The sequence below is a fragment of the Balaenoptera ricei genome, chromosome 16 (genome assembly GCF_028023285.1).
Source record: "Balaenoptera ricei isolate mBalRic1 chromosome 16, mBalRic1.hap2, whole genome shotgun sequence".
Classification (NCBI taxonomy): domain Eukaryota; kingdom Metazoa; phylum Chordata; class Mammalia; order Artiodactyla; family Balaenopteridae; genus Balaenoptera; species Balaenoptera ricei.
Genome location: NC_082654.1, coordinates 50,633,917 through 50,661,094, shown reverse-complemented (window position 1 = coordinate 50,661,094; position 27,178 = coordinate 50,633,917). Strand labels below are relative to the sequence as shown.

The 27,178-nt window shown below is 55.4% G+C and overlaps 1 protein-coding gene across 1 annotated transcript in view; it reads right to left on the bottom strand.

The window, feature by feature from the left end:
* Positions 1 to 18,517, bottom strand: part of GRID1 (glutamate ionotropic receptor delta type subunit 1) — a 647,037-nt gene extending 628,520 nt beyond the window's left edge. Inside the window, exons 1-2 of the mRNA XM_059899403.1 lie at positions 18,439 to 18,517; positions 16,056 to 16,211 (exon numbers count right to left, since the gene is read on the bottom strand). Coding sequence (XP_059755386.1) covers positions 16,056 to 16,211; positions 18,439 to 18,517 — 235 coding nt within the window. The remainder of the gene's footprint in view (positions 1 to 16,055; positions 16,212 to 18,438) is intronic.
* Between the last annotated feature and the right edge of the window lie 8,661 nt (positions 18,518 to 27,178).

The window sequence follows — 27,178 nt, the reverse complement described above, 5'->3', positions numbered from 1 at the left end:
CACCTGAAGCTACCTCATAGCTAATTTTCTGAATTTCTATATATAAAATAAATCATTTTACAAAAAAATCTGTATCTACAGTGTATGGAACAAAAGGAGATTTCAAAGCCCATTAACTCACAGAGATGGTATGTTACTGGGAGAATATGGGCTGTATAATTAAAACAATTTAAATCTGACTATAAGAAGACAGTGGGCTTTACTGCCTACCGCCATCTCACTAATGGAAAGAAAACCAACATCTTGAGTTTTTTTAAATTCCTGTAGAACTGTGAATTAGAACACGCACGTACCACCGCTCCACTGCTTCACGTTACTGATGAGATGAAATATTCCTTGCAGAGAAATATTCCTTATGGAGAACGTAAGCCTTCTTCAGCTCAGAGCTGCTAGGTTTATGCAGCATCTTTCCCGAGTTGGGAAAGGAGGTGGTCCCCGTGTCAGCCAATGTGAGGGAGGGCTCTTTCTGGAGACCCCAGTCCCAGAGTGAGTGATGCCTGGCTCTCCTTGTCCTCTCTCTACTGAACTCCAGTGCTCAGTGTCTGAGGAGGGAAAACCAAGGGGCCTGGGACAGGGGGATGGACCAAATGACAGTTCACGGCCCAGCCAGGAACACCTCCTAGTGGAGCAGAAGTGCGCATTCCTGAACACGGTCTAAACTGGAGGAGCACACCCAGAGCTGAAATGAAAGAAATCTATGGTGATGAGTGCCTCCATTAGCTCACCTACTGGGAGGCAGGAAGGAGTCTGGGTGGCTCACATTTCTTCCTTGACCCCCCACCCCGCCTGCTTTCTCTGGCTGAAGTTAATAATTTTAAAGTAATTAAGTCCAGCAAACCATATCCAATTAAGTAAGGACTGCTGGTGGCCAGCAGAGCCTAGCAGCCTCACCTCTGCCTGAGCCCCTGTTTGGAGGGCAGCTGGGAGGGGGCCTGATCCCAGGCCCAGTCTCTGGGGGCCTGACCACCACGTGGCAGAGATAAACCTCTCTGAGCAGCCAGCCACCTGATGAGACTGTCAGGGGACTTCTTAACGAGATTAGGTAGGGCCCGGGCTCTGTGTCACAGCGTGTGGAGGGTTTCTATTCAATTAGCCGTTCAGTGTGGGGCAGATACTGCCCAGGAGGATGCGGGAGCCTCTGCCGATAAGGCAGCCCCCTCCTGGCACTCCTAGTTCTGCCATGACCGGCCCAGCCTCCCAAGGTCCGCGGTAGCCTGAGACAAGTGTCCCCACCGGACAGAAGGGTGAGCAGAGCTGGCCCTCTGCTTTGCTGCGGCAAGCCAGGTCTCTGGCTGCCAACCCAGGACCCCTTCCCCTCCCTTGGAACCTGGGTGAGCTCCAGGGGTGGCCACAAATGGGCCATCTGGAAGAAGGGGAACAGAGACCCCTGCCCAAAACAGGTGGTGTGTGTGGGGATAGGAAAGACCCCCTCACCCCAGGTGGAAAACGTTGAGTCTGGGGCCAAGGCTACAGGTTGTGTCTACATATAAAGTGGGGGCCAAGTGTGTAAGGCCAAGACCCACTGCCCTGTCCCCTCCTGCAAATAGAGTTTGACAGCATGCACAGTATGGGGTAGGACTGCAGACACCCCAGGACCTGCAGGAGGCCACAGGGCAGTGAGCTCCACCTCCTGGGGATCAGGCCCTGCCTCCCTTCGGGACTTGGGGGTGCAAAGGAAGGTCCAGGTCACACCACGCCCACAGGAACCCTCAGGACACCCAGTGGGGAGAGGGCCCAGGCCCCAGGTCCCCTCCCCCTTCCCATCCCCCAGTCCCTGCCCCACCAGGCTGGCTCCCACCCTTCCCTCACTGTCCCAAATGCCACCCACAGCTCAGCTCACCCTGCCCCATGCCTGAAACACAGGCTTCCCTCACTCAAAGCCTCCTGGCCTTTGGGCTAGCACAAGTGCCCCTCACCCAGAAAGCCTTCCGGCCCCGCCTGGCCCCCATCCCGTCTGCTTCCCGCCGCGCACAGGCACACCACAGAGCTCAGACCCTGGCTCTCACCCTCCTAGTCCTGCCCGCCGCACAGAGCTTTCGAGTAAGCCAGGTCTGAGGTCTCCTGGAGCCCACTGTGTGGGAACGTCCTGTCACCAGGTGCGGCCCCAGGGCTTCCAGCCCAGTTCCAGTCCCGAGTGTCCCGTGGGCAGAGAAGCCCCACGCTGAGCAGCCGTTCCCACTTCCAGGGTGACACCACCCACCCAGGTCTGCTCTGCCCCTTCACCCTCAGCTTGGGGCTGGGGCAGCCCCAGGCCTGGCCAATCAGGGCACCCCACTCCACTGGCACCAGGACTGATTCCAGAAGGAGCCTGTCCCCATGCCAGGCCAAACAGCAGCAATCCTGGGACACCTGTGAGACTCTTGTTAAACAGTCCCCCTCTTCCCGTGGGGAAGGACCAGGGGGCTGGGCCGATTAGACATCAGCCTACAATAGCCTGGGGGCTCTGAGTGGATGGGGCTGCCTGGAAAGGAAGCCCGCCCAGGGGAAGGCAGGGACAGGGTGTGGAGAAGGAGGTGGTGTCCTGAGGACACCGTTTGGGTCCCTGGATCCAGCCATGCCTGAAGTTATGCAACGTCAGGCCTTTTCCATTACACGGCCTGATAAATATCCCTAATTTGCTTAGGCCAGTACGAGTATTCCTGACACCCACGTGACTAATATAGAGCGTGATTTCAGACACTCGGCAGGATTCCCTGATGTGAGGCTGCTAGGCGGTGGTATTTTCAGAAACTCTCCACATACCCCACAGTGCCGTGGCTCAGCCACCTTGCCACAGTCCCAGCGGGGTCCTCAAGGCACACCCCTGGCAGGCCACCTGACAGGCTCCCCCAGGGAGGGGCTCAGTCCGTCTGCAGGGGTATGTCTGGGAGCGCGCCAGGACACACAGGCATGCACTCCCGTGTGTGTTTGCAGACCCACATGTGTACATGCCATCAGTACAGTCAGACAGCCACTCAACAAACACTTGCTCCGGCCCTGCATGTGCTGGGAGTCCTGAGATGTAGAGCTCACAGGCCTCACAGGCACCCACTGAGACACAAGGCGAGACATGCAGGATGGCATGGCAGCCAAGAGAAGACCTCGCCCCAGCTAAGGGAGCAGAGCAGTCAGGGAAGGCCTCCTGAAGAGCGTCCCAGAGGCAAGGTTGGAGCAGAGCGCACATGTAGTCCTATCTAGCTGCACAACGCCATCTAGAAGCTCCCCTGGAGCACTCGCCAGTACTGATCAGTGGGTGCTGATACCCATCACAGACCCGCCATCTTCCCCTTCAAGAAGTCCATTTTCTTGGCAGGAGCTAAGCAGCCTGACACAGTCGGTTCCCTGAGCCACGCTCAGGCTTCTCCTGATGAGGTTTCCATCATTAACAACTACAGAGCTTCAAAGCCCCTTCAGCCCCAGCTCACTGGAAGGGTTCTAACTCCTGCTTCCTCAGAAGCCAACGTGGCAGGGGTGGCGGCTACATCCTCGTAAATGGGCGCTGCTCACCAGTTCCTGCAGGGGTGCTGGGGGGAGGGTTGGCAGTACCCTCCCCTCCAAGCTGAGGCTGCCAGGCTCACTGGTCCCACACCTGCAGCTGCTCCTCCCTCTCCCAGCCCTTTTCCTTACCCAAGTTTGGAAGAGGCAGTGGCTAGGACAACGTCATCCCCATTTCATACATGTGGAGACTGAGGCCACATGTCGGGGTGCGGCTCCCGAGACCACCAGAGGATTCCCAGGTGAGAGACGAGGATGGAAACCCAAGTCCTGGCTCATGCCCAACACCCAGAGAGCAGTCAGCCCACACAGCCCCCAAGGGCCAGCACCTGGAGCCCAGGGGGAATGTCTACTTCCCCTGGGCAGCCTCCCTTCCCTCACCACCCACTCCGATCTGCACAGGCGCATCTCAGAGCGGATGGACAGGCCAATGGCCCTGAGCCCCTGCCAGAGCAGCTCAGGCGGGGAAACGCCTTCCAGAAACAGGTCCTCCAAAACTATTTCCCGCTCCAGCCCATGAGCGTGAGAAACCCCTCCACTGTGACTGTACCCTTTGTGCTGGGCCTTGGAATCCCCCATGGAAGTGGCCACTGCCAGGGAGAGGCTGTGGTATTTGCTCCTAGCATTTCTTGCCAGGAGAAAGATCTTCACATTTAGAAGCTGGCCAGGAGGGAACAGCTGGCATAAGTGGGCCTCAGGTGGCAGGACAGGGCTGCTATAAATGCATCAAGCCTCCAGGCCCCACATGGCATGGGACTCTGAGTGGTTCTGAGCATGAAGGCAGGACCACAAGCTTTAGGGGACCTCAAAGAGCAGAGGTCTCGTGTGTCCATCTGTTCTGTCATCCATCCAGAGGCTTTTACTGAGCACCCATGACCAGCTGCACACCAGGCTTGGCTCTGGGAACTCAGCTCTGGATGAGACAGACACTTCCCTGCCCTCACAGACCTGACGCTCCTCACAAATAAATTAATAACACAATTGCAGGTGAGGAAGCATGCAAAGAAGGAAAAGAAGGCTTTGACAGAGAATAAGAGGGTCCTTACTTGGAACCAAGGGGAGCCTCTCTGAGGAGGTGAGATCTGAGGAATAGCTGAGGCTGAGAAGGAGCCTATCATGTAAAGAGCCTTCCTGCTGGAGGGAACTGCATGTGCAAAGGCCCTGGGGTGGGAGCGTGCTTCAACTGTTGGAGACACAGGAAGAAAGTCAATGTGGCTGAAGCAAAGAGATCAAGAGGAGTGGCAGCAGTGAAGCAAGTGAGCTCAGCCCTTGTTGTACTTGAGGCCTTGCAGGCTCTAGCAAGGAGTCTGGATTTTATTCTTAGTACTGCAGGGAGCCACTGAAGGGTTGCAGCAGAAGAGGGAGGTGACAGGATTGATTTTTCTGATAGCTCTGGCTGCTACACGGACAGGGGCCTGGAAGGGAGGAGGGCAGAGCCAGGTAACAGTGAGTAAGTGACCACAGGGATCCAGGCTGAGGCTGGGGAGATGGTGGTAGAGGTGGAGAGAACTGGACAAAGGCTGAGATAAAGGGAGGGTCATGTGCATAGTGGGAGGGCAGGCAAGGAACAAGGGGAATGCTGGCTCAGCGACCAATCCTTCGCGTTTCTGAAGCAATCCCTGCTTCGCTCTGCTCTCCATATAATCCCCGTGCTCCCCGGGGTGGTCCAGAGATGATGCTCATACAGCCCTGGGCACAGGTGTCAGTAGACACTGGGTACTGACAGACACCTCTGCTTTTTAACAGGCCATCACCAGGAGCCTATAGCAGACACAGCTGCCAAGCTCACTGCATTCCCTCCCTCAGTGAGGCTCCTGGGCTGGCTCCCAGTGGCAGCTGGAACTGCGGCTCTTTCCGCCAAACGTGCCCAGGCAGCGTGGACATCTGCAACAGCCTCCTCATATGAGCACATGTGTGTGCACAGACACGCACACCCATGCACACACCTGCACACCCATATACTGGCACACATGGACATTCACACACACACACACACACAGGCAGGGGTACTCGGCCCAGATTCCAGGGCATGCCAGAGGACCCGACCCCCGCTGCTGGACAGCCCCCCCTCCTCGGCACTGCCCAACACACCACCCTCCCCCGGAGGCCACCCCCTGCCTGTCCCTTGAGGAACACTGGCCATAGGCGCCCTGTGCAGCCCAGCTCTGCGCTGTGGGTCGTGCAGGGTCATGCCTCAGCCCTCAGAAGCCTTTATGCAGTATGTAGGCAAAGCCCCGAGCCAGCCCTGAGCTGAGGCTCCAGCCTGGGGCCCCGTGACAGGGAGAGATGCTCCCCCAGAGCTCTAGGCTTGGGCTGGCAGCCCACAGGACTTGGGGGCAGACCACTGGATTGTTTGGGCTACCAGAGCCCGGGAGGGAGGGAGGGAGGGAGGGAGAGGCGAGTGAGGGCAGGTGCCCTGGGAACCACCCAGGACTGAGAAGGAGCCGCATCTGAGGCCTGCGGCCGTGACAGGGAAGGCAGCAAGGGTCCAAGGGCCGAGCCAAGTCACGGCCTCCTCAGCGCTCGGTCCCAACCTCCTGAGATGGACACCACAGAGACGAGCAGCCAGGGCCTCGCCCAGGGCCCAGTTCAGGTCTCGGAGTTTTGAGCCCCGAGCCCAGACCAGGGCCCAGAGTGTGGTCCCTCCCTCCCTCCCAGGTCTCTGGGTGCTCAGACAGAAGGATGGAAGAAAGCCCCCAGTCCCGGTTCAGGAACAGAGCCAGGGCAAGACCCAAAGCCTCTGCCTTTGTACCAAGTGCAGGAGGGGCTCCGTGGGAATGGGAGAGCATGGAGACAGCCTGCCAGGCCAGGCCCAGGGCGAGTCTGCAGGGCCTCAGGCCACATCAGGGCGGGCACATGGCCAGGCTGAGCCAAGAGCTCCAGCCAAGGGGTGGGGGTGGGGATGGTGTCCAGCCAGCAGGGACCATGTCTCTGCCCTGACCTGGGGTTTGGTAGCACCCAGGCAGGGCCCAGAGACCAAGGGGTGTCATGTACCCTTGGCAGGTGAACAGACGAACAGAGCAAATGGTGGCCAGGACACAGAGAGAACCAATGCCTACTTAGTGTACTGTGTGCCACCACCCACACCCTCAGTGTGCCTCTGCTGGGCGCCCCAGTGGGCTGCTGCGTGCCAACAGCCTCCTTCCTACCAGGTGTAAGTCACCTCTCTAGATCCATCACCACAACCCCAAGGTAGCCCACTTCACAGGTGTTAAAACTGAGGCTTGGAGAAGACGAGTGACCTTTCAAGACCACACAGCTAATCAGTCACAGAGCTGAGATTTGAACCCGTACCTGCCTGACCCCTTTCCACCAAAAAAGAGCAAGTGCTATGGCCAGCTGCTCAGGGGCTGGGCCAGGCTGGCTGGATTCGGGCCACTCCGTGCACTCAGAACAGCAAGGCTGCAGCAAGATTGCAATTCCGTGCAGCGACGGTCTACAGGTTCCCGGAGCCCCAGCCCACACTGGTGGCTCCAGGCAGCCTCCACGTAAACCATGTCATCAATAGCAACCTGCCGACCTGCTTTCCTGGGACACCAGCAAGGCCAGGATCAACTCCAAGCCACCCTAAATAGGGCAGGGGTTGGGAAAGCCCACCCAGCCCAGGTCAGAAAGTGGAAGGAGGCCAAGAGCCCCTTGGGACCACTCAGGCTGGTACTATAACAACCATCCCAACCTCTGTGCTTGGCCCTTGGCTGGGCATTGCAGTACATTTCCTCAACTGACCATCACAGTGTCCTCTGTGTCATCATTCCCATCTTTGAGTCGAGGAAACTGAGGTAACCTGCCCAGAGTCGGACAGCAGAGCAGGGACGGGAACCCCAGTCTGTGCGTGAGATCAACAAGACTCCTTCTGCCCCCAATTCGGCTTGTAGGCACCATGTCTAATCTCACGCAGAGGCATGGGAGGGCCAGGCTGAGCTCTGGCTGGGAACAGGCACAGGGCAGGCAGAGACAGAGCTGCAGTGTCTAGCTGCCTCTGGTGGGTCCAGCGAAGAACTAATGTAAGGGAGGTAAACTAGGCAGACAGGACTAGCCAGAGCCACATACTCCAGATGTGGCTCGAGGAGGAGGGGCAGCCTGGTGCCCCTGGCTTCACCCACTGCGAGCCTGCCCTGCCCAGATCGGGGCCAGAAACAGATAGAAGAGGGCCATCTAACCACCTCCCAGCTACCCTGCCTGTGCTTCAGGCCCGGAAGGGAGAACCCTGGGTCTTTCTCTCCCAACCTGTGGCCATCAGCCAGGAAACTGGCTGTTTACAGGCTGGAAGGAAGGTCTTAGGAGAACCCAAATGATGGGATATTGGACACAGACCCAGCTGCCTTCCTGGGCCCCATGCCTGTCAGAGAGGCCAGACTCCAGAGAAGGGAGCTGTCGCAGGCCAGCCCATGGCAGAGATGAGTCTCCACTCCAGCCCAGTGCCTTAGCAAAAGAGAGAGAGCTGCTGCTGTGGGGGAAGGTAGGGATGAGGAGGGCACTGGGAGGAGGCAGGGGGTGTCTGTAGAAGAAACAGGGCCACAGGGAGTCCTGCTGAGTCCACAGGAAACACAGACTTGCTTAAGTCCAGCTGTGGGGGCCACTGATGCTGGTGTCACAATAGCCAATCTTCACCTCATTGCTTAGGAAGCACAGAGCCCAAGTCTTCTTGGGAGAGCTGGGCCCATCCAGGCCCTAGTTCACAGAGGACAAGATTGGTAGACACAGATTGGCTCTCTTCTGAGAGCCTGGCGGGGCTGGAGACCCAGGCTTCCTGACGTCCCCCTACACCAAAGGGCTGCCTGGCGCTTTCTGGAGCAGAGGGACAAGTAAATGAGTGGGCAAAGGGGAACTGATGGGAGCCATGGATCTGGTCCAACAAGGATCCAATACCTAAAATTCTATTTGTTTTTTTTTTTTCTTTTGTTTTTGTTGTTGTTTTAACGAGTCACCAAGGAAATGGGAGGGTTGTTTTGACATGACCTGAGTAGTAGATATTTGTGTCATTCACCAACTATTTCCAGTTCTCTCTCTCTTTCCAGGCACATAGTATGTCTGTGCTTCCTGGATCCCTTACAACTGGCTGGAACCACACGACTAGTTCTGGTCAATAAATTATAAGGGGCTTCCCTGGTGGCGCAGTGGTTGAGAATCTGCCTGCCAATGCAGGGGACACGGGTTCGAGCCCTGGTCTGGGAAGATCCCACATGCCACGGAGCAACTAGGCCCGTGAGCCACAACTGCTGAGCCTGCGCGTCTGGAGCCTGTGCTCCGCAACAAGAGAGGCCGCGATAGTGAGAGGCCTGCGCATCGCGATGAAGAGTGGCCGCTGCTTGCTGCAACTAGAGAAAGCCCTCGCACAGAAACAAAGACCCAACACAGCCAAAAATAAATAATAAATAAATAATAAATAAAATTTTAAAATAAATAAATAAATAAATAAATTATAAGTAGAAGTGACATGTGTCACATCCAGGCGGAGACCCCTAGAGCTCTCTTTCCCTCTGGCACAGCAACTAGCAATATTCAAGCTGAGTGACCATGACGAGCCAAGCTCCAAGCTGACATGTAGCATGAGCAGGAGATAAGTTTGTGTTATGTTAAGCCACTAGACTTGGAGAGTGTTTGTTATGATGGCATAACTTAGTCTATCCTGACTGATACAAAGGGAACCACAGAACAAAACCAAAGGGTAGGAACAAATAGGCACTTCCCTGTGTGGCCAAGTCTAAAAAGATTCATATCCAGGTTATTAGACTGGGTTAGAAATGGTTTGGGAACAAGCAGTACAGACTCAATGTTCCAAGTTTTTAGGTGACAGAATTTTCTGGGTAGTGAAAAGTCCAAGTAAAGAGAGAAGATGGCTGATATAGGGACCAAGGCAAGGGGATTTTTGACCTGGCAACTACAAGAATTTGGAAAGAGTCTGTCTGCCCTTACAAGATGTGGCTTTCAGTGTTAAGGGATAGCCTTAGCTATCCTCCAAGAGAAACCTGGACAAATGGCCCCAACGTGCTGCTCTAGACAGGAAGGTTGTTAAAGTTCCCATGTCACCAGGAATGGGAATAGCAGCAGCTTGGAGGCAGCACGAGGAAAAGTGTCTCACTAGACCTATGGCCTCCAACTCACACGCCTGGCATGAGATGCCCATCTGTTCACTGCCAGTTAAGTCCAACCTCCCAATCTGGGGGCAAGGCTATGGCAATAGGGATACTAAAAGGGAGCCTCTGGGACCCACTAAATATGAGGATGTGGGGAGGGCAGGAGTACAGTCTATGAAGAGAGAGTGTGTGTGTTTGGACACACAAGAGTGACCCTAGAATGAAGGACAGCTCTGAAGCCTGGTAGTCTAGCTGAGGGAAGATGGCAGTTATTATTTTACATAGACACAGGCTTGTGAGGAATCCAGAGAGGGGACTAGATGGTTCCCTGTCCCCAGCCCAACTTTAGTGAGCGGTCATCAGCACCTGCAGCCATGGCCACAGCCATCTTCTGGCTTGAAACATCACTGGCAGAAGACCCTGTGTGTCAGCTGAGAAAGACTGACCTTTGTAGGGACCCCACCTACAAAGGGTCCTTTGTAGGGACCCTCACCTTGTGCTCTAGGTGAGCGGGATGGAGGGCGGGGAGAGGAGGGGGATCTGAAGAACCTGGCCTGGAAGAAATGGAGGGCATGGACCTGCACGGTGGCACAGACTCACAGTCTAGTTATTCACAAAGCAGATTCCTCTAGGAACCTCCTTAGGCACAAGCAGCTTGCAGACCCCAGGCAGGAAGTCAGTGTGTCATTGGAGAGCACAGGGAAGTCTGTAGAGGCCTGCAGACTTACAGTGTGCCACCTCCAGAGCAAGTCTGAAAGACAGGGAAACATGGCCATATGCCCCAAGTGACAAGAGGATGCCACCCAGTAAGCAAAAGTGCAGCCAACCAAGTGGAAGAAAGGGAAGGGTCACGATGTGCACTGCCTACAACAGGCACCTGCCAGGTGTGCCAACACGGTAGCAGAAAAAGGGTCCACAAACACATGCACATCCTAATCCCCGGAACAGCGAATATGCTAGGCTACAAGGCAAAAGAGAAGCAAGGCTGCAATGGAATTAAGGTTGCAAATGGAATTAATCAACTGATTTGAAGACAGGGAGACAGGCCTGGATTATCCCAGTGGGCCCAATGTAATCACAAGGGTCCTGGGAGGAGGGAGACAGAAGAATCAGAGGAGTGGGTATGAGGACAGAAGTGACTTGCTGTGAGAAGGACCCCACCCACCATCGCTGGCTTTAAAGATGGAGGAAGGGGGCCAGGAGCTAAGGAAGGCAGGCAGCCTCTGGAAGCTGAAAAGGCAAGAAAATGGATTCTCTCCTAGAGCCTCCAGAAGGAATCAGCACTGCCAACACTTTGATTTTAACCCAGGGAGACCCATGTCAGGCTTCTGACCTGCAGAACTGTAAGATAATACATTTCCGTTTTGTTGTTGTTGTTGTTTGTTTGTTGTTTGTTCTGGCCGCACCACATAGGCTTGTGGGATCTTAGTTCCCCAACCAGGAATTGAACCTGGGCCCTCAGCAGTGAAAGTGCCAAGTCCTAGCCACTGGACCACCAGGGAATTCCCTACATTCCCATTTTTAACCAGCAAAGTTGTGGTAATATTTGTTTCAGCACCAAGAGAAAAATTATGCAGCTGAGTCGATGGGAATGATGGTGTGGGCCTGCAAGCATCTTTAATGACTCTAACATCACACCCAGGGAAATGCTGACAGTATCTCCCAGGCAGGGACCTATAACGCCGTTATCAGGGAGAACAGTGGGTCTGCCAGCAGAGGCTGCAAAAATACAGCCTCAGCGGGACCTATAATTCTGAAGGGAAGTCAAGGAAGACACCAGAGGCATCAAAGCTCAGGGAGGGAAACCATCTAGCAGATGTCATAGAGTGTAAGGGGCAGGGTGACCACCTAGGAGTGACCAGTATAATATGAGCAAGACCATCAGATAGACACCACCAAGCTCACTGTGCTTTACTTTCCTCTTATTTCATTGTTTCATTGTTGTATTCTGTGAACACCAAGCTATACTTGGGTGATTTTTACCTTGTCTTCCTAAAACACTTTCGTGCTTATTGTAACTAAAAGGAATAATGCATCACATATATTCCTTTTTTTCTTCCTCTTCCCTAAACTGTTATCTTTCCACTCTGTGACAGATATATCTACAGCATAACCAATAACTCAAGTCTTTTACTTACAGTAAAAGATAATACTGTGAACGGAAGAGACTCGTGTTCAGGCAGTTCTTTTATGCATTTATGCATTTATATAATCCTCTCCTTGAGCAGGCACTTTAAAGCAATATAAAATTTTTTTATTTAACAAATTAGTATCTCTTCTAGTATCTAGAAGACAAATTTTCACACTTACTGTTAATATGGACTTTGCCAACTAAATCTAAGATACAACCTTTTAGAGATTTAAATACCATTTCTGTGTTATCATTTGCTAAATCCTCACCAAATGCATATTTTATTAAAAAGTGATCCAATCTTTTACATAAACTGACCAACTGCCTCAAAAGGTAGCTTGTAAGAAGCTTGTACGGATACAAAATCAGCCTAAAGAAACTGCAGGTATAAATCTTAGGACCAACAAGCCAAAGTAGAGTTTCTTGTTTTCTTCATTAAATACTTAAGCATATCTCAACATAAATGTTTGCATTTTTAAAAATCAGTTGTTTTGGATATTGAAAATATATGCAGCCGTTAAAAGTAATGTTTACAAATAGTTCATAGTGATTTCAAAAAAAGCCAATGATATGTTAAATGAAAAAAAAAAAAAAAAAATATATATATATATATATACACAACTGAACAGAATAGGAACTCTCAGCACTTACGAAATTCAGTGCGCGAAAAAAGACTAGAAGGAAAGAACAGTGGTAGAATTCCAAACGATTTTGTTCTGTCTCTTGATGCTTTCCTGTACCTTCCACATTTTATATAATGAGCATGCATTGCCCTTTTCCTTTTTCACATTTTTAAATTAATTCATGCTCATTGTAGCAAAGCATTTCTTTTATAATCAGGAGGGAAAAAGTTAAGCAAAAAGCTGAAAATGAAAAGGTCAGTTAGGGTCCGCTCTCAAGGAATTCACTAGCTTAAGCAACGGTGCAGCTGAAAATAACAGCCTCAGGAGAAGCTGAGATGGATTCACAGCTGGTCAAGAAATGGAGAGGGAATTCATGTCTACTGAACACCTACTGCAGGCCTTCTGCAGACAATTTATACATGTCTCATCTCATTTAATCCTCACAATAATTCCAGGAGGCAGGTACTGTGATTGTTCCCTTTCAACAGATATGTGAACAGAAGCTCAGAACAGGGCCAGGCCTCTCCCAAAATCACACTGCACGTGAGGCAAGCAAGATTTGAACCCAGTTTCTTGGGCTCCAAGAACAAAGCTCTTATTCCTGCATGGTGCTACCTCTCAAGCCAAAATGGGGCAGCATCACTTCAATCCCAATTCCACCTCGGGGGTGGGGGGGTTGTCACTGGGAGCTCGCCCAGTCCATGATGGAGACTGAACCCCAGTCTGCCTTTGCCCTCATCCTTGGCCACTGCCCAGCCAAGAAGTCCTTTCCTTTCCCATCCGAGCTGTATCTACCACCCGTGTCCTGCTGCTGTGACTGTCCAAGCCCAGGAGAGAGATGAGATATCTATCAAGAAGGGCCAAGGAGAGAGATGAGATATCTATCAAGCAGGGCTAAGCCATGGGATGGACAGCACCCCACAGAGCACAGAAGGAAGGACACCCAGCCAGCTGAGGGCCTGCTGTGCCAAGCCTCAGGCCAGGGAGGAGGAGCCTCCGGCCCCGCTCTGTACTCCCTGAGGCTCTCGAGGAGTCCCAGCCCAGGGATGGGATGAGCTCCTCCCATCCCTGGTAACATCCCAGGGCTTCAAAAGGTCATGGGATAATGATGTGAATTTCTGCCCACAGGGCTGATCAGTTGAAAGCATGCCAACTTTAACCCCCACACGCCCTCTGGGCAGAGGGTAGCCCAACACCACCTGGTCAGTATTCCTCTACCTGGACAACTGTCAGCCATCAGCTTCCAATTCTCTAGTTCTGGATGTACGCACACACTCACTTCACACCCTTCCAAGACTGTGTCAGCCTGCCATGCTTGGAGCCTGAGACATTCTTCCAGTTATAAAAATAGAGAAACTGAGACCCAGAAAAGGCCCCTGGGTGGAGCCCTGTGTCTCCAGAACAAAGTTGCATTAGGGCTTGAAAGCTGAACGGCCCATAGCTCTGTTGTATTTGGCTTGTACTGTGTTGTTCAAATCGTTTGATTAGCCGAGAACAGTTAGAAATCAGGTTTTACATTAAAGTCCAGATTTGGGGCTCCTCTTTAAAAAAAAAAAAAAATCAGCCCATTTATAACACTAGGATTTTCATTCCCAAATGGTAAAGTCAGCTGAAGCTACGGAACAGCTGCTCCTTTTGACAGAGGTGACCTCTCCAGACCCCACACTCCAGGTTCTTCCAGGCCCAGCTGCCCAGTGCACCCATGTGTGTTACCTGCCTGAGACTGTAACCCTGGGCAAGAGCATTACCTTCAGTCTCTGGGGACCTGCTGCTGGAGGGAGGTGGGGGGGGGGGCCAATGGGCGTCATTTGGAGCAAAATGAATGAGCATGGAATACTCAACACAGCGAAGGGAAGTCAACGGAAACAAGGTATGTCAGCAGAGAAGGTGGAAGAGCCAAACTGCCATGGCGAACACAGGCGGCATCCCTATCACACTGTGAGCTCCCTGGGGCAGGAAATAGGTGCTACCCAGCTGTGTCCTCAGCTCCCAAGCACAAAGAATGAATGTCCACAGAGACAAGTGTTTGGGGACAGTGTCAAGGGAGCATGAGGCACTGTGAAAATTGTGGCATGTAACTGGAAAAGCCTGTGTCACCACAGATCCCCACCCCAGCTAGGGTCATTCCTGCCTAAGGAGGTCCCACCCTCCCCTGGCTAGAGCCCACCCCAAGCACATGCAACAGTTGTGATGAGGGCACACTGAAAAAAAAGTCCAAGGACAGGGCATGTGGGGGCAGGGACTGCAGGTAGGACATGATCAGACAGCAAAAAAGGACAGGGATTCCTTCCCTCGTACCTCAATGAACATCAGACATCTGCCAGGGCCAGGAGTGGCAGCTCCCCTGACAGACAACACCAGCCTCACCCCACTCACCACCACCCCCAAAACACATCCAGACTTCCAGCTTTTCACAACTACCTCAAGACATCCTTGGATTTTCAGGCCCCAGAGCTGGGCCTTCTCCCTCCTCTGCAAGAATAGCAGACTCCGCAAAACCTCCTTCCAGCACCAAGTTCTCCCCAGCACCAGTTCTGACCTTCTGGACCCAGACCAGAGCCTTCACTGAGTCACCCTATCCCTGGAGATACAAGAAAACCAGCAGCCAACATATAACCTAGAGCCGGAGGTCTCTGGGCCCAGGGGCGGGGGGAGGGTAACTTGCCTGGAGCCCTCAGCCAGCCCACCTCCTCCCTACACCGACCCTCTGTCCTGTCTGTTCCTCCTGGGAGAAATCCCCGCCACCAGCTGTGGCCTCTGTCCTCAATACTCCTGGGCGAGGGCCTCAGAGTCAAAGCCTTGGATATATGGAACTAGGAGAAACCATGGATATGGGGGCAGAGGAGAGGAAAGGGGCCCTGGGCCAGGCAGATATCAGGGGCAGTGAGAGCCTTAGTCTCTGATGAGGAAGCAGGCATCGTGGGAGAGATACCTGAGGCCCAGAGCCCAGGCTCAAGCCCGGTGGGAGGGTGAGCGAATGAGAGAGGAGGGAAGAGCAGAGGGGGCTTCTGCGCTTAGCCTCGCACTTGTTGCCTCTGCCTGCGGGCCGAGTTTGCGGACCACGGCGGCCCAGGCGCGGGCTACGATTTCCCCGCAGCCTGGCCTGGCCCAACTCCGCTGCTTTTCTGGTCAAACAGCGCCCACCTTCGGCCCAGGCAGGGACGCCTCCACCCACGGCGGGGACCGCGAGGGAGAACGGCTCCTCCAAACCCGGAGGAGGAGCGCGGCCGGCCGAGAAACGCCAGCCGAGGCACAGAGGGACCTCGAGGCGAGAGATGCTGCGCGTTCACGGGCTTGGGCGCCACACGCTCCTCGCTCCTCGGTTGATAGAGAAGAAGACACTGGCCCATCCAGGTCAGGGGAGGTGCACCAACACAGGTACCCTGCTCGCAGACACACCCACCCACACTCAACACAGACAGCCCTGAGCCACACACGCCTGCGCGGCTCATAGACGCGCCCACCCAGCTGGAAAGGAGCCGCACAAGCCCGAGACACGCCCCGCAAGGAGCCCAGCTCCCCGCTCACAAGCTCTCCTCACAAGCTCTCCGCTCCAGCCCCAAAGCGCAAGGCCCTCCCGCACCACTGCTTTGGTGGGCCGGGGAGGGAGCGCGCACCGTGCGCGGCACCTTGACTGCCCAGGCACACAGGGAACCCTGCGTGGCCCAGCCCTTCGCGACCCTGCAGGGCTCCAGCGCTGCTGGCAGGCCCCCGCCCTGTTAGCCCTGGGCATGGCGGCCGGCCACTCACCTTCCTGCACGGCCTGGAAAGGATTGTTGGCCTCGATGACCTTGATGGAGTAGGTGATCTTCTCGCTCTGCAGGATGTCATCGTTGAGGCTCAGGTCGGATACGGCCAGCTGGAACACCCTGTCGTCCTTGGCTGCGTTCTCCTCGAAGATGGCACCTAGAGGAGACGAGGGGTCAAGACTAGGCCTAGAGAGGGGCTCTTCCCCACCCCACCCCACCCCTACCCCAGCCTTGGCCCTCTGGTCATGGTGCTGGCAGGACTGCAGGTTGCCAGGTGGCAGGACTTCTGGGCTGCGGTTTCAGCCTGATAGGATAGTTTAAGGCTCTCCTCATTCCCCCAACACAGAAATACGCCCCCCAAATATTCCAACACAGTCGACATGAGTTACACATGCACATGGCACATGCTGCCACCAGGTCACACAAATGTCTCACAACCAAACCACCTCATGTACCAACCATGCCCCACATAATGGACTGAGCCAAGCTGTTGTGACCTCAGGCAGCACCTAAATGCCCTGACAGGGCCCATGAGTCCTATCCCAGGAGCCACAAAGTTCCCCTGCAGGCAAGTCTCCCCAGCCCCAATCCCAATATGGAACAATGACTTCCTTCTGCCCTGCGCACCCCCCTCTGCAAAGAGCTAAGCAAGCAGGTCCACAGTGGCTCTCCTATGCCAGGGGGCTTCTTTACGCAGGGGCCTTTGATAACCGATGACAGGCAAACAGGCAGCTCAGTCCCAGCCTGGATCCCTGGGCTCTGCCGCCTGCTTTCCATCCCTCCCCACTTTTTCTCCTGCCGCGTTACGTTGTGGGGGGGGCGGGTAGAGGTATGTCCCTAGACCCTTTGCCTTCTAACCCAGCAGGGCTGAGGAGCCCAGAAGGAGCCGCTCTTGAAAGTGCTTTCTAGAACCATGAACAGCTCCTCTGGGGCGGCCTCGCCGGCCCTTTGCGCTCTTAGCACCGCCGTGGCCGACTCCCAGCGCTTGAAGCCGAGATCGGTGGGACTCGCCGAACCTGGCCCTGCAGCCTGGACAACTCCAGAGTCCTCCCCCCTCACCAGGCCCTGAGGGTCACCACAGTCCCAGGGCTGGGCCCAGTGATCCCCCGAGCTGGGCGCTGGGCAGGAGGAGGGAGGTCCCATTCCATGCTACACCCAGAGCCGCAATGCCGACCTCGAGACCCAAGCGCCCCCCCCCACAACCTCCACCACCATTGGGAAGCAGGTTTGGTCCCGGCCCCTGACCCCTGCAGGGGGATTGCAGCGCACCAAGCCCAGGCCTAGTCTCTGACCACCCATTACACCCCTGCCTCGCCTGTCCCATCATCCCTGCCTTCTCACACCTCCCAACCCCCCAGCCTCTCTGGGCTCGCTGGTCTTTCCCAACTTCCGGAAAAGCGACTGCAGACGGGCTCCCCAAAAGCAACCGCTGTCAGTCCCCCAGCCCGGACCAACTTCCTGGGATTTCTCCCCTGCTGCTACCAACTCCCACACACTCCCCATCGGCGACGCGCCCCCTCCTCCTCTCCTCTATCTCGTCTTCTCTCCTCTGCCGGTTCTCTCCCTCCATCCGTCTCTTCCCGCTCAGCGCGCGCACACACACTCCCCCCACACACCACACACCGCGGCCCAGGCTTCTTCCCTGATTCCCACCACCCAGACCATGTGCCGACCCCCAAGACTTGGGCCATAGGAAACTCTGGGACTGTCCAGGATTGGGCTGCTGTCGCCACAGCCAGATACACGCACACACACACATATACAGAGAGGTACACAGACACACACCAGAGAAACAGGCAGACACTGTGTCCACTCTAACAGGCTGACAGTCATGCACGCACCAACACAGGCTCCGATGGCCCCATACACCCCAACGCCCTCTCGCAGTGACACCAACATGGAGCCACAGGCGCACACAGAGACACACGCTGACAACACCCACCCACCCACATTCACGCACGGTTCCGGTCGGGCCTCTTCAATCCCGCCCTGCCAACTTGGCGAGACCCCGGGCCCTGCCCGCCTTCGGCCCCCGCTACTCTGAGCTGCGCCTAAGGGCTGGCCCTACCCCGCCGACGGGCCCGCCAGGGGCGCGGGTCTGGACTTGGCGCCTAGCCCCGGATTTCCCGCAGCCGCGGCCCTAAGTGTCGGCAGAGGCCGCGGGGCCCCGCGGGAGGAACTGGAGCCCCGGGGAGCAGTGGGAGCCCGCGGGAGCGCGGCGCGGCCCGTGCACATCTCCTCCGCGGGGCGGCGCGGAGCGGCCCTTCGGGGGAGCACCGCCCGCCGAGCCCCTCGGCCCAGGGAACAGCCAAGTTTGGACGCCGCGCACCCCCCGCGCCGCTGGGGCCCCCGCCCAGCCTCGGCCCCGCGCCCGCCGCGCTCACCGATGTGGATGATGGAGTCGGCCCGCACCGACACGCACTGGCATATCCAGGGGAGAAGCCACAGCGTCAGCGCTTCCATGTCCCCCGGGCGCGTGGCTCATCCGCCCGGGCCCGGGGCGAGGCCGAGGGCAGCGCGGAGCGGGGAGGCGCCGGTCCGGGTGCAGTCCCGGGCCGCTCCCCGGGAGCCAAGCCCGCCCGTGCGTCTTTCCCCGCGCGCCCGCCCCTGCGCCCTGCGCCCTGCGCCCGCCTCAGTCCAGCCCAGCCCAGCGCGGTCGGGCTCCCGCTCCGGCTCCGCTGGTGGCTGCGGCGGCGCTGACGGCCCGAGCCCAAGCCGGCGCGGCGGGGGCGGCCCGCGGCGGCGGCGGCGGCGGCGGCGGCGCTCCCCGCGGCTCGGGAGGCTTCGGAGGCGGCGGAGGCGGTGGCGGCAGCAGCCGGGCCGGCACGGCGGCTCCGGGCTCGCTGTGTGTCTGAGCCCCGGCGAGGAGCCGAACTGCGGAGGACGCCCCCTCCCCTCCCCCTCCCCCTCGACTCCGCTCCCCCTCCCCTCCCTGCCCGCCTCCCTCCCCTCCGCCCTCCTCTCGACCACGTGACTGCGGAGCCTCTGCCTCGCAGCGCGGCGCTCTCCCGCTCGCGGCTCGGAGGGGGCGCCGGGTGCTCAGCGCTTCCAGCCCGAGGGAAGCTCGGAGGCCAGCCGGGCGATGGGGACCGGCCGGGGCTGCGGCGCGCAGAGACTTGGCGGCCCTGGGCCTCGTGCCCCCCGTGCCAGGGACCAGAGGATGGAGAAGGGTCGGCCTCCGACTGCCCTCGAGGGTTCCCGGACTCCCCTGGCGCCCGCCGACCTCAGCCGCCTTGCGTCTTGGGCCATGACCCCCGCCCTGGGCAGAGAGCCCCTCGCGGAGCCAGGCCAGGGGTAGCCGGGAGAGAGACCGGGCGGGGCACTGAGCCAGGCACCGAGAGGCAAGGGGAGCCAAAGAGGACCCGCCGCGGCCAAACGTCGCGGAGCAGGCACCGAGACGCAAGGGGAGCCAAAGGGGACCCGCCGCGGCCAAACGTCGCGGAGCAGAGCCACGGCCGCAGGCTCCAACCCTAGCTGGCCCACCGACATTGGCGGGCGCCCATCCCCCACCCCGCGGCCCCGGGCTCAGCCGGGAGTCGGGCAGGCGGCTCGCACTCTGAAGCCCAATTCATGGCCGGAAACCGGCGCATCCGTGACCGCGGCGCCTGGACGTGAGGAGCCTTCTAAGCGGCCGGCGTGCTCAGACTCCGACTCTGCACGGAGCCTTTACGCGCGAGCCCAGGGCGAAGAGCCGGCTCCTCGCGGCCAGCGCAGAACGGGGCTCTCTCCACCGCTCCGGGAACGCCTCAGGCCAGCCACGACCAGATGTAGCGTTAAGCTGTTTGGGCTCCAGCCTGGGTGGAAGTGGCAGGCCTGACGCGTAGCCACCCTGCACCGCCCCCCCCCCCAACAAGTTCCAGACTGGGCTCCACGTGGCACACCCAAGATTTCAGGAAGACAGCTGAGCCTTCCCGGACCGGGATTCCGCGGAAGCTCGGTCCGGGCGCGCCTGGCAGAGCCTAGTGCAAGGGGCCACTTCCGCGAGCCCCGGGAGTGCCGCTTGGCCCTGTCGTTGGCCCGCGACCCAAGGCCCCTGCCTTGATCAGGGCCGTGCGCAGGGCGTGAGGGATTCAGAGAGACTCAGCAACAGACCTTACCTGGAACTCCCCGCTCAGAGGAGAGGCAGACACCTAAACAGATCATTAAAAGATGTGGCAAGGACCCTGAATAAGCTATGTATGCACAGGCGCGTTCTGGGCTGTGACCCAGCCTGGGAGGAAGAGCCAGGGGATAGTTTCCTGGAGGAGGTGACAGTTCTAAAGGCTGAGTGGGGGTTACCAAGGGAGAAGGAAGGGAGGCTTCCAGGCATTGAATGCTGGTTAGCGAACCAAGATAGGAAGAAAAAGAATTTAGTGTGAGTGTGTGTGTGTGTGTGTGTGCGCGCGCGCGCGTATGTGTGTGTCCCAAGCTGCCTGCCACAGAAGTCACTGGCAAATTTTAGTTTGGAAAGGTGTGGAAGGAGGCTGTGCAGAGGGGGACAGTGCAGGCTTGGAGAACAGTGAGGCAGCCCTTGCAGTGGCTGGTGGGGCCGCAGTGGGAACCTAGGGGAGAGGAGAAGCTGGGTTGGAGAAACAGCAGGGAACCACATGGGCTGGCAAGGTGACTTCCAGGATGAAGGGGCCACGGGCAAGAGGAGAGGAATGACCACGCCTGAAGGAGGCTGGGCTGTCCAGCTCGGTGTGGTGCCCACACAAAGGCACTTCCTCAAGAAATCCATCTTAGGGGCCTTGAATTGTAAAACACACCCCGGGCTCTACAAAACCCCCATGCCTCCATTCTCACTCTCTGGAAATTCTACCATTCACTGGCTGAAAAGTTGTAGAAAGAAGGGAAATAAAGAATGGGTTTTATTATGTAACAGTTTGGTTCCTATGGAGACAGTCTCCTCCTGGGAAGGATGGTGGTATGTTCACCCTGTAGGGGCTCAAATCTGAGGTCAAGACCACAGGGTCAGGGATCCCCAAACACACTTGTTTGGACCCCTGTAGTATGTTAGTAAAGTTGATGTGTGATACTTCGACCCAGTTAGAAGTTTTTCTTGATATTTATTATGCTAGGTAGTGGCAGCATGATTACAGTGAGACAAGTCTCATGCCCCCCCTTCCAAATATTAAGAAGTCAACCTAGAAACACACATAGTTTGGGGAAGAGTTCTATCAGTTTCTAATCTGGATGATGAGGTCCCTCTAGTTTGGGACCTGAGGGCTATGACACAGGTTGACATTCCCCTGGAAGCGCCTCTCCTGAGTACCACCTTCCCCTCCATTTCCGACAGTGTGGAGTCCTTCACCATCCCAAGATGCTCATCTCTTAATGCTCATCCTCTTATACTTCCAAGCCAAGCCGGTCTTCCCTACCAGACTGGAATGGCCTAGATATACCTTGACTGGCCAGGAAGGATACTCTGCACAGGTCCCATTTCTACTAGAGCTGGGAGGCAGACCCAGAGATCACTGGGGCCCTATGCCTGTTTACCTCTAGGCAAAACTATTTTAATCCTCTCTGCCACCTGAAGTTGGGATTACCAGTTTCCAAGGACATTGGCTTATTGGGGATTTATCAGATTCATCAAAACCTTAATTACTTATTGATCCTAGCCAGCCCAGTCCCTTTAGACCCTGATAACCTCTGGGGCTGTAAAAGCTGCCTCCCCCAATACAGGCTCCCAGGCAAGCAACTCTACCTGATGAACAAGTTCACCCTGACTCTAATAACCTGGCTGGAGAAGAGAGATTAGCAATCTCTGGGTCATATGATACAAACCCATTTTACAGAGGGGAAAACTGAGGCTCAAAGAAAGGAGTAACTTACCCAAGGCACCAAGTGAGTTGCTGCACCCAGGACTCAGTCCTCTTGGTTTGCTCCTCACTACACAAAGATGTATTCACAGAAATTAAAACTGGGTCAATAAATCCTTCATTTGCACAGAGTTCAGCCAACACAGGTGATTGCTTTTTCTAAAGAGATCTTCAGTTATACTAATTATAACCATATTTATTTAGCATTTACCATTTGCAGGCACTGCACTCAGCACCCTACATTTTTTTAGGAGACGATATTCCCATTTTCCACTTGGGAAAGGAGGGTGCAAAGAGATAAACTGGGCCCATCAGCACTCTCAACTAGAATACTACTGGAAGCCAGTAGTTTGCCACCAAACCTGCAGGTGAAATGTCAAGACAAAGAGAATATGGTGGTCCACTAGGAAGTCACGACAGTCATCACTTAAAGCTTCATCATTCCATAAAGCATACCTCTCCTTTCTCTGTCATCTTGTTTCTCACCCCAGTCAATAACTGGACTGAGGAAGCACCAGCTGGAATCCTGACCCTCACAGGAGCCTGTTGCCCTGGCACATTCTGTGGGGAGCTGTCTACTCCATGTAGAACTACCACTACTCAGCCCCTGAAGAGATGCCCCCTCTCCAATCATGTTTCTTTAAGCAAGCCCCCAGATTAAACAAGATAGTGTACCATGAAAGATTGCCTTCCTCCCTCGCCAGCATAGGGCCCACCTGGGATTTCTAAGATAATACAGCCCACACCTGCATGAAGGTTGCTACTGGCAAGACACACCAAGGCCCAACCTGGAGGATTCTCTGCAGGCCATGGCACAGAAGACCAGCTCTCCTGAGAACACAAGGAAGAGGGCAACCCAAGTCCCAGGGTCGATCCCCCACCGCCACCAGGGAGAGGTCAACCAGCATCCTAGAAGGAGCCAGGCTTAATGCCCTGAAGCTTCAATTCTGGGCTGGGCCCTCCCTACCCATGGGCTCCAAGGAACCCACAGTTGGCCAGAATCTGAGCTCAAAAAATCCCACTGCTACCTTCCTCTATTAACCCACTGGGTTTTTCTTTAAAAGAAAAAAAAGAAAGAAAGAAAGAAAAAACATTTATTGGTTACTTCATCCTTTCCTTCATTCTCGGCATTTGGTCTTCTGTTGTATGTTCATTTTCCATTTCTACTTTGTCTTCCTTACCCCTTCTTGCCAACCTCTTTCCTCTCATTTTTACTGTTTCTCAGCTTGTATTTATTTTATTTGATCTTCTTTTATATTATTATGTTTTTTATTTTATTTTTACTCTGGTTAGCCCCATGGGTTTTTACTTTTCAATTTCCCAGGGCAGCAGTCTTTTGCATCGCTCTTTCCATTATTCGAGGCTTTCTATTCATTTAGTCTTGGGTTTTCTCCACGTTGGGGGTTGGGCAAGTGAGACTGAAGGTGCCCTCCCTGCACCCACCTTGCAGGAGCTTCCAGGGCAGGACCCACTAGTACGTCCCGGCCCCCTGCCCACCCCCAGCCTTCACACCCTTTCCAGGTACCCTTTCCAGGGCACTGCCAATGGCACATGCAGGTGCCACATCTGGGAGCCCTGTTGAGGAGCCTTCTGTTTGCTGGAACCACACCCCACAGGCTAATGAGGAGGAAGGAAATCACACACAACGTGTCCTTCTTAGAGAGGAGCATCTCATTTTTGCAGGGCAGGGGCCCCTCTTTTTCACCATTATATGTTCCATAAACTGGGGCCCAGTTTGGAGTGTGCAGTCCACTTAGAACCAAGATAGTCCAAAAAGTTACCAGTGTGAAAAGTTGCTTCCTTCACAAAAACAAGCTGGAACCTCAGAGGTCTGGTCCCTGGACCCAGGCTCTCCAGGCAGGGTGGGTGGCAGGACCAAACACCAGCTCAGGCCCATCTGGAGCTCTCATGCTGATATCCAGCACTCCCCTTGGCCCCTTGGAGTTCAGCAACGTCCCTCACTTCCATAGGTCCCTCTGAAGGGCAGAAGAGGCAGGCCGCAGTTTGCACAAAGGCATTACCAAACACCAAAGGCCAGCAAGAGGGGGGAAGGCCCGGTTCCCAGGAAGGACCCTGAGCAGTCATCTCAGGCCCAGGCATCCCGGGGCAGCCTGTATCCCAGCCTCCTCCTAAAGCAGTAATCCTCCAGGTGTGTGTCCCCCAGCCTGAATCCAGGGTGTTCTTTAGAGAAAGTTCTGGCTTCCAAGGCTCTAGACCCACCCCACTTCCTTCAGGCTTGACCTGTGTGCTCCGAGTCCATTGTGTGCAAGGAAAGGGTTCTCCTGCTGAGAGTCTAAAGTTTGAAAACCTCAGCATTGACAGTCTCTCCTGAGCCGAAGGGCTGGTCCAAGCCCTTCCCAGTTTGCATGCTGGGATCCCTGGTCCCCCACTACAAGGCCTGAGGAGGCTTCTCCTTTCTGTGCCTAGCCCCTGGGCCCTGCAACTCTGCCTTTTTCACTTGGGAGAGCTCCTGATTCCCCAGGAAGGACCAAGTAGCTGGGAACCAAAACCTAGCCTGTCTTTTTCCAAAGAAAAACTCAGGCCTCCACACCCTCATCAGCCACTGCCAAGGCTCCAGACCCAGGACATGGTCCCCCTCTGCCTCTGCCATCTGCTGCAGTGGGTCCCTCGGTGGGCTCTACACAGGCTGAGTTGAACCCGTGAGCTGAGTTAAGGAAGATTATGCACTTTCCAAGCAGAGAGAATAGAGAATAGCAAGAGGAAAAGTATGGAGGCAGAAGCATGTAAAGGAACACAGAGGGAAGAGCAGCAAGTTGTGAAGGAGAAGTTGGTGGAGGGGCCAGGATGGAAGTTGCCAGAATAGTCCTGGTGGGAGATGCTGAGGCCAGTCCCACTACTTTTCAGACATGTCTCTACAGAGCAGGGTCCTGAGGTGGCCCTGGGCAGCCAGAGACATGTCAACATGCATGTCCTCAGTGGCCATCTTCGGGAAGCCAGAGGGCCACTGATCCACAATGGACAGTCAAGACAGAGGGGTGAAGCCCTTGTTCCCCTGGCCACCAGGGAGCTCACAGGAGGCTGACCCACCCTGACTCTGCACACAACACTCTGTGCCAGTCCTATGTCCTCTGCACTCATGCGGGATGGGGCTGCGGGTGTCCATAGATGAGGTGGGGGCCCCGGGCTTACTGGACCCCAGACCTGGCCTGTTCCCGTCTGTGATGGGACACCCAAGTGTCACCCCTCCCACTGGGCTGGGAGCTGCACACCACAGGCACTCTGAAATGAATGTGAGAGGCTCAACCCACCCCACTGCATCCCATCCCAAGTCAGGTATAGCCCTGCTGCTCTTACCAGCTTGGGCCTGTAGCCTCTCAAAGCCAAGCTACCCCTTTCCCAAGGGGCAGGGATTGGGGGAACTACATCTGCCTGGAGCCCTGGCTCATCTGGCAGATAACCTCTTCCCCAGACCCAGGCCTCCAGCTAGAAGCAAACCCTAATGAATCAGATCACCCTGCTCATGGACACACCCATTTCCATGAGCAATTTTTCTCCCCTGTAAACCTCTTCTTTTATGTGGTGATGAAATGAAATTGTGATTGATTTTCTCTGTCTGGGTGTCATGATGCATTTAGCACCCTGTAACCCCGAAGGATGAAGGTGCTACCTCCCGGGAATGCTTCTGAGGACTCGGCTTGGAGCAGGGACTGCCCAGTGCTCCTCCAGGTGAGGCAGGGAGACGGCACAGGCCCTGGATCCACCGCTGATATGCTGGGCAACCTTGGGCAGGGTCCCTAAATTCCCAGACATTCATCTGGAAAATAGAGAGGGAGACCCAGCGTGTTGGTGGGGGAAAACACGACAGGGAGTAGGAGAGAGCAGAAGCCCCGAGGGGAGACCCCAGGAGAGGAAGGGAACTCACATGTTCTGAACTTGCCAAGTGCCAGACCTGGGTACAGCAGCCACGCACACACCTCACTGCAGAGAAGCAGCAATGCCAGAAAAAGAATCAGCTGGAGATGGGGATAAAGGTCTGCTTATCTCCCAGGTCTCCCAGGTTCACTGTAACTGTCTCCAGAACCAGGTGAGATTAATGATAAAAGGAGATTGGAGGGAGAAGCTGCCCTAGGAGATGGGAACAGCCCTCAGAGATCAGAGGGGAGGGGCAGGGCTCAACCACAGAGAGGCCCAGTCCTCCCGTCACCTGCTCATATGGTTGGTGATCAGTACAAGACCCTCTAGAATAGGGTTCACATGCCCAATCTACAGGTGAGATCACTGAGGCTCAGCACAGCAAAATCCCTGGACAGTTAATGGGTGTGATAGGCTGAAAGGTGGTCCCCCCAAAGATATTGATGCCATAATCCTCAGAACCTGTAAATGTGACCTTGTTGTTTTTTTTTTAGTAAACCTTGCGTTTTTATTTATTTATTTTATTCATTTATTTATTTTTGGCTGCATTGGGTCTTCGCTGCTGCACGCGGGCTTTCTCTACTTGCGGGGAGCGGGGGCTACTCTTCATTGCGGCGCGCGGGCTTCTCATTGAGATGGCTTCTCTTGTTGTGGAGCACGGGCACTAGGCGCACAGGCTTCAGTAGTTGTGGCACGCAGGCTCAGTAGTTCTGGCTCGCAGGCTAAGAGCGCAGGCTCAGTAGTTGTGGCGCACAGGCTTAGTTGCTCCGCAGCACATGGAGCTGGAGCATGGCTCAAATCCGTGTCCCCTGCATTGGCAGGCGGATTCTTAACCACTGTGCCACCAGGAGAGTCCCGTGACCTTGTTATTTAAAACTGTTTTTTCAGATGTGGTTAAATTAAGGGCTCAGGATGAGAAGATTGTCCTGAATTGTCTGGGTGAGCCCTGAATTCCATCACGTGTCCTTATGAGAGAGAAGCAGAGGTAGACACACAGACAGAAAGTAATGTGACCATGGAGATAGGGATTGGAGTGATGCAGCCACAAGCCAAGAAATCCCAGCAGCCACCAGAAGCTGGAAGAGGCAAGGACAGATTCTCCACTAGTGCCTCTGGAGGGAACATGGCCCCACCAGATTTCAGACTCCTGGCCTCTAGAATCGTGACAATAAATTTCTGTTGTTTTAAGACACCTCATCTGTGGTAATTTGATACGGCAGCCACAGGGAAGGAACAAATGACATTGGCTGAAGCTTTGCTCCTGGATAATAAAAAGGCAAGCACCTCAGAAGGAGAAAGACATTACTCTTCCCCTTCCCCTTTCTTCCTTCAGACCTGGAATGTAAACAGCAGATCCAAAAGACAGACTGCCATCTTGTGACCTTGAGAAGCCAAGCAGGAGACTGACAGCCTCATCCCGGGATGGCAGAGCTGCCAGATGACAGTGGTGGGC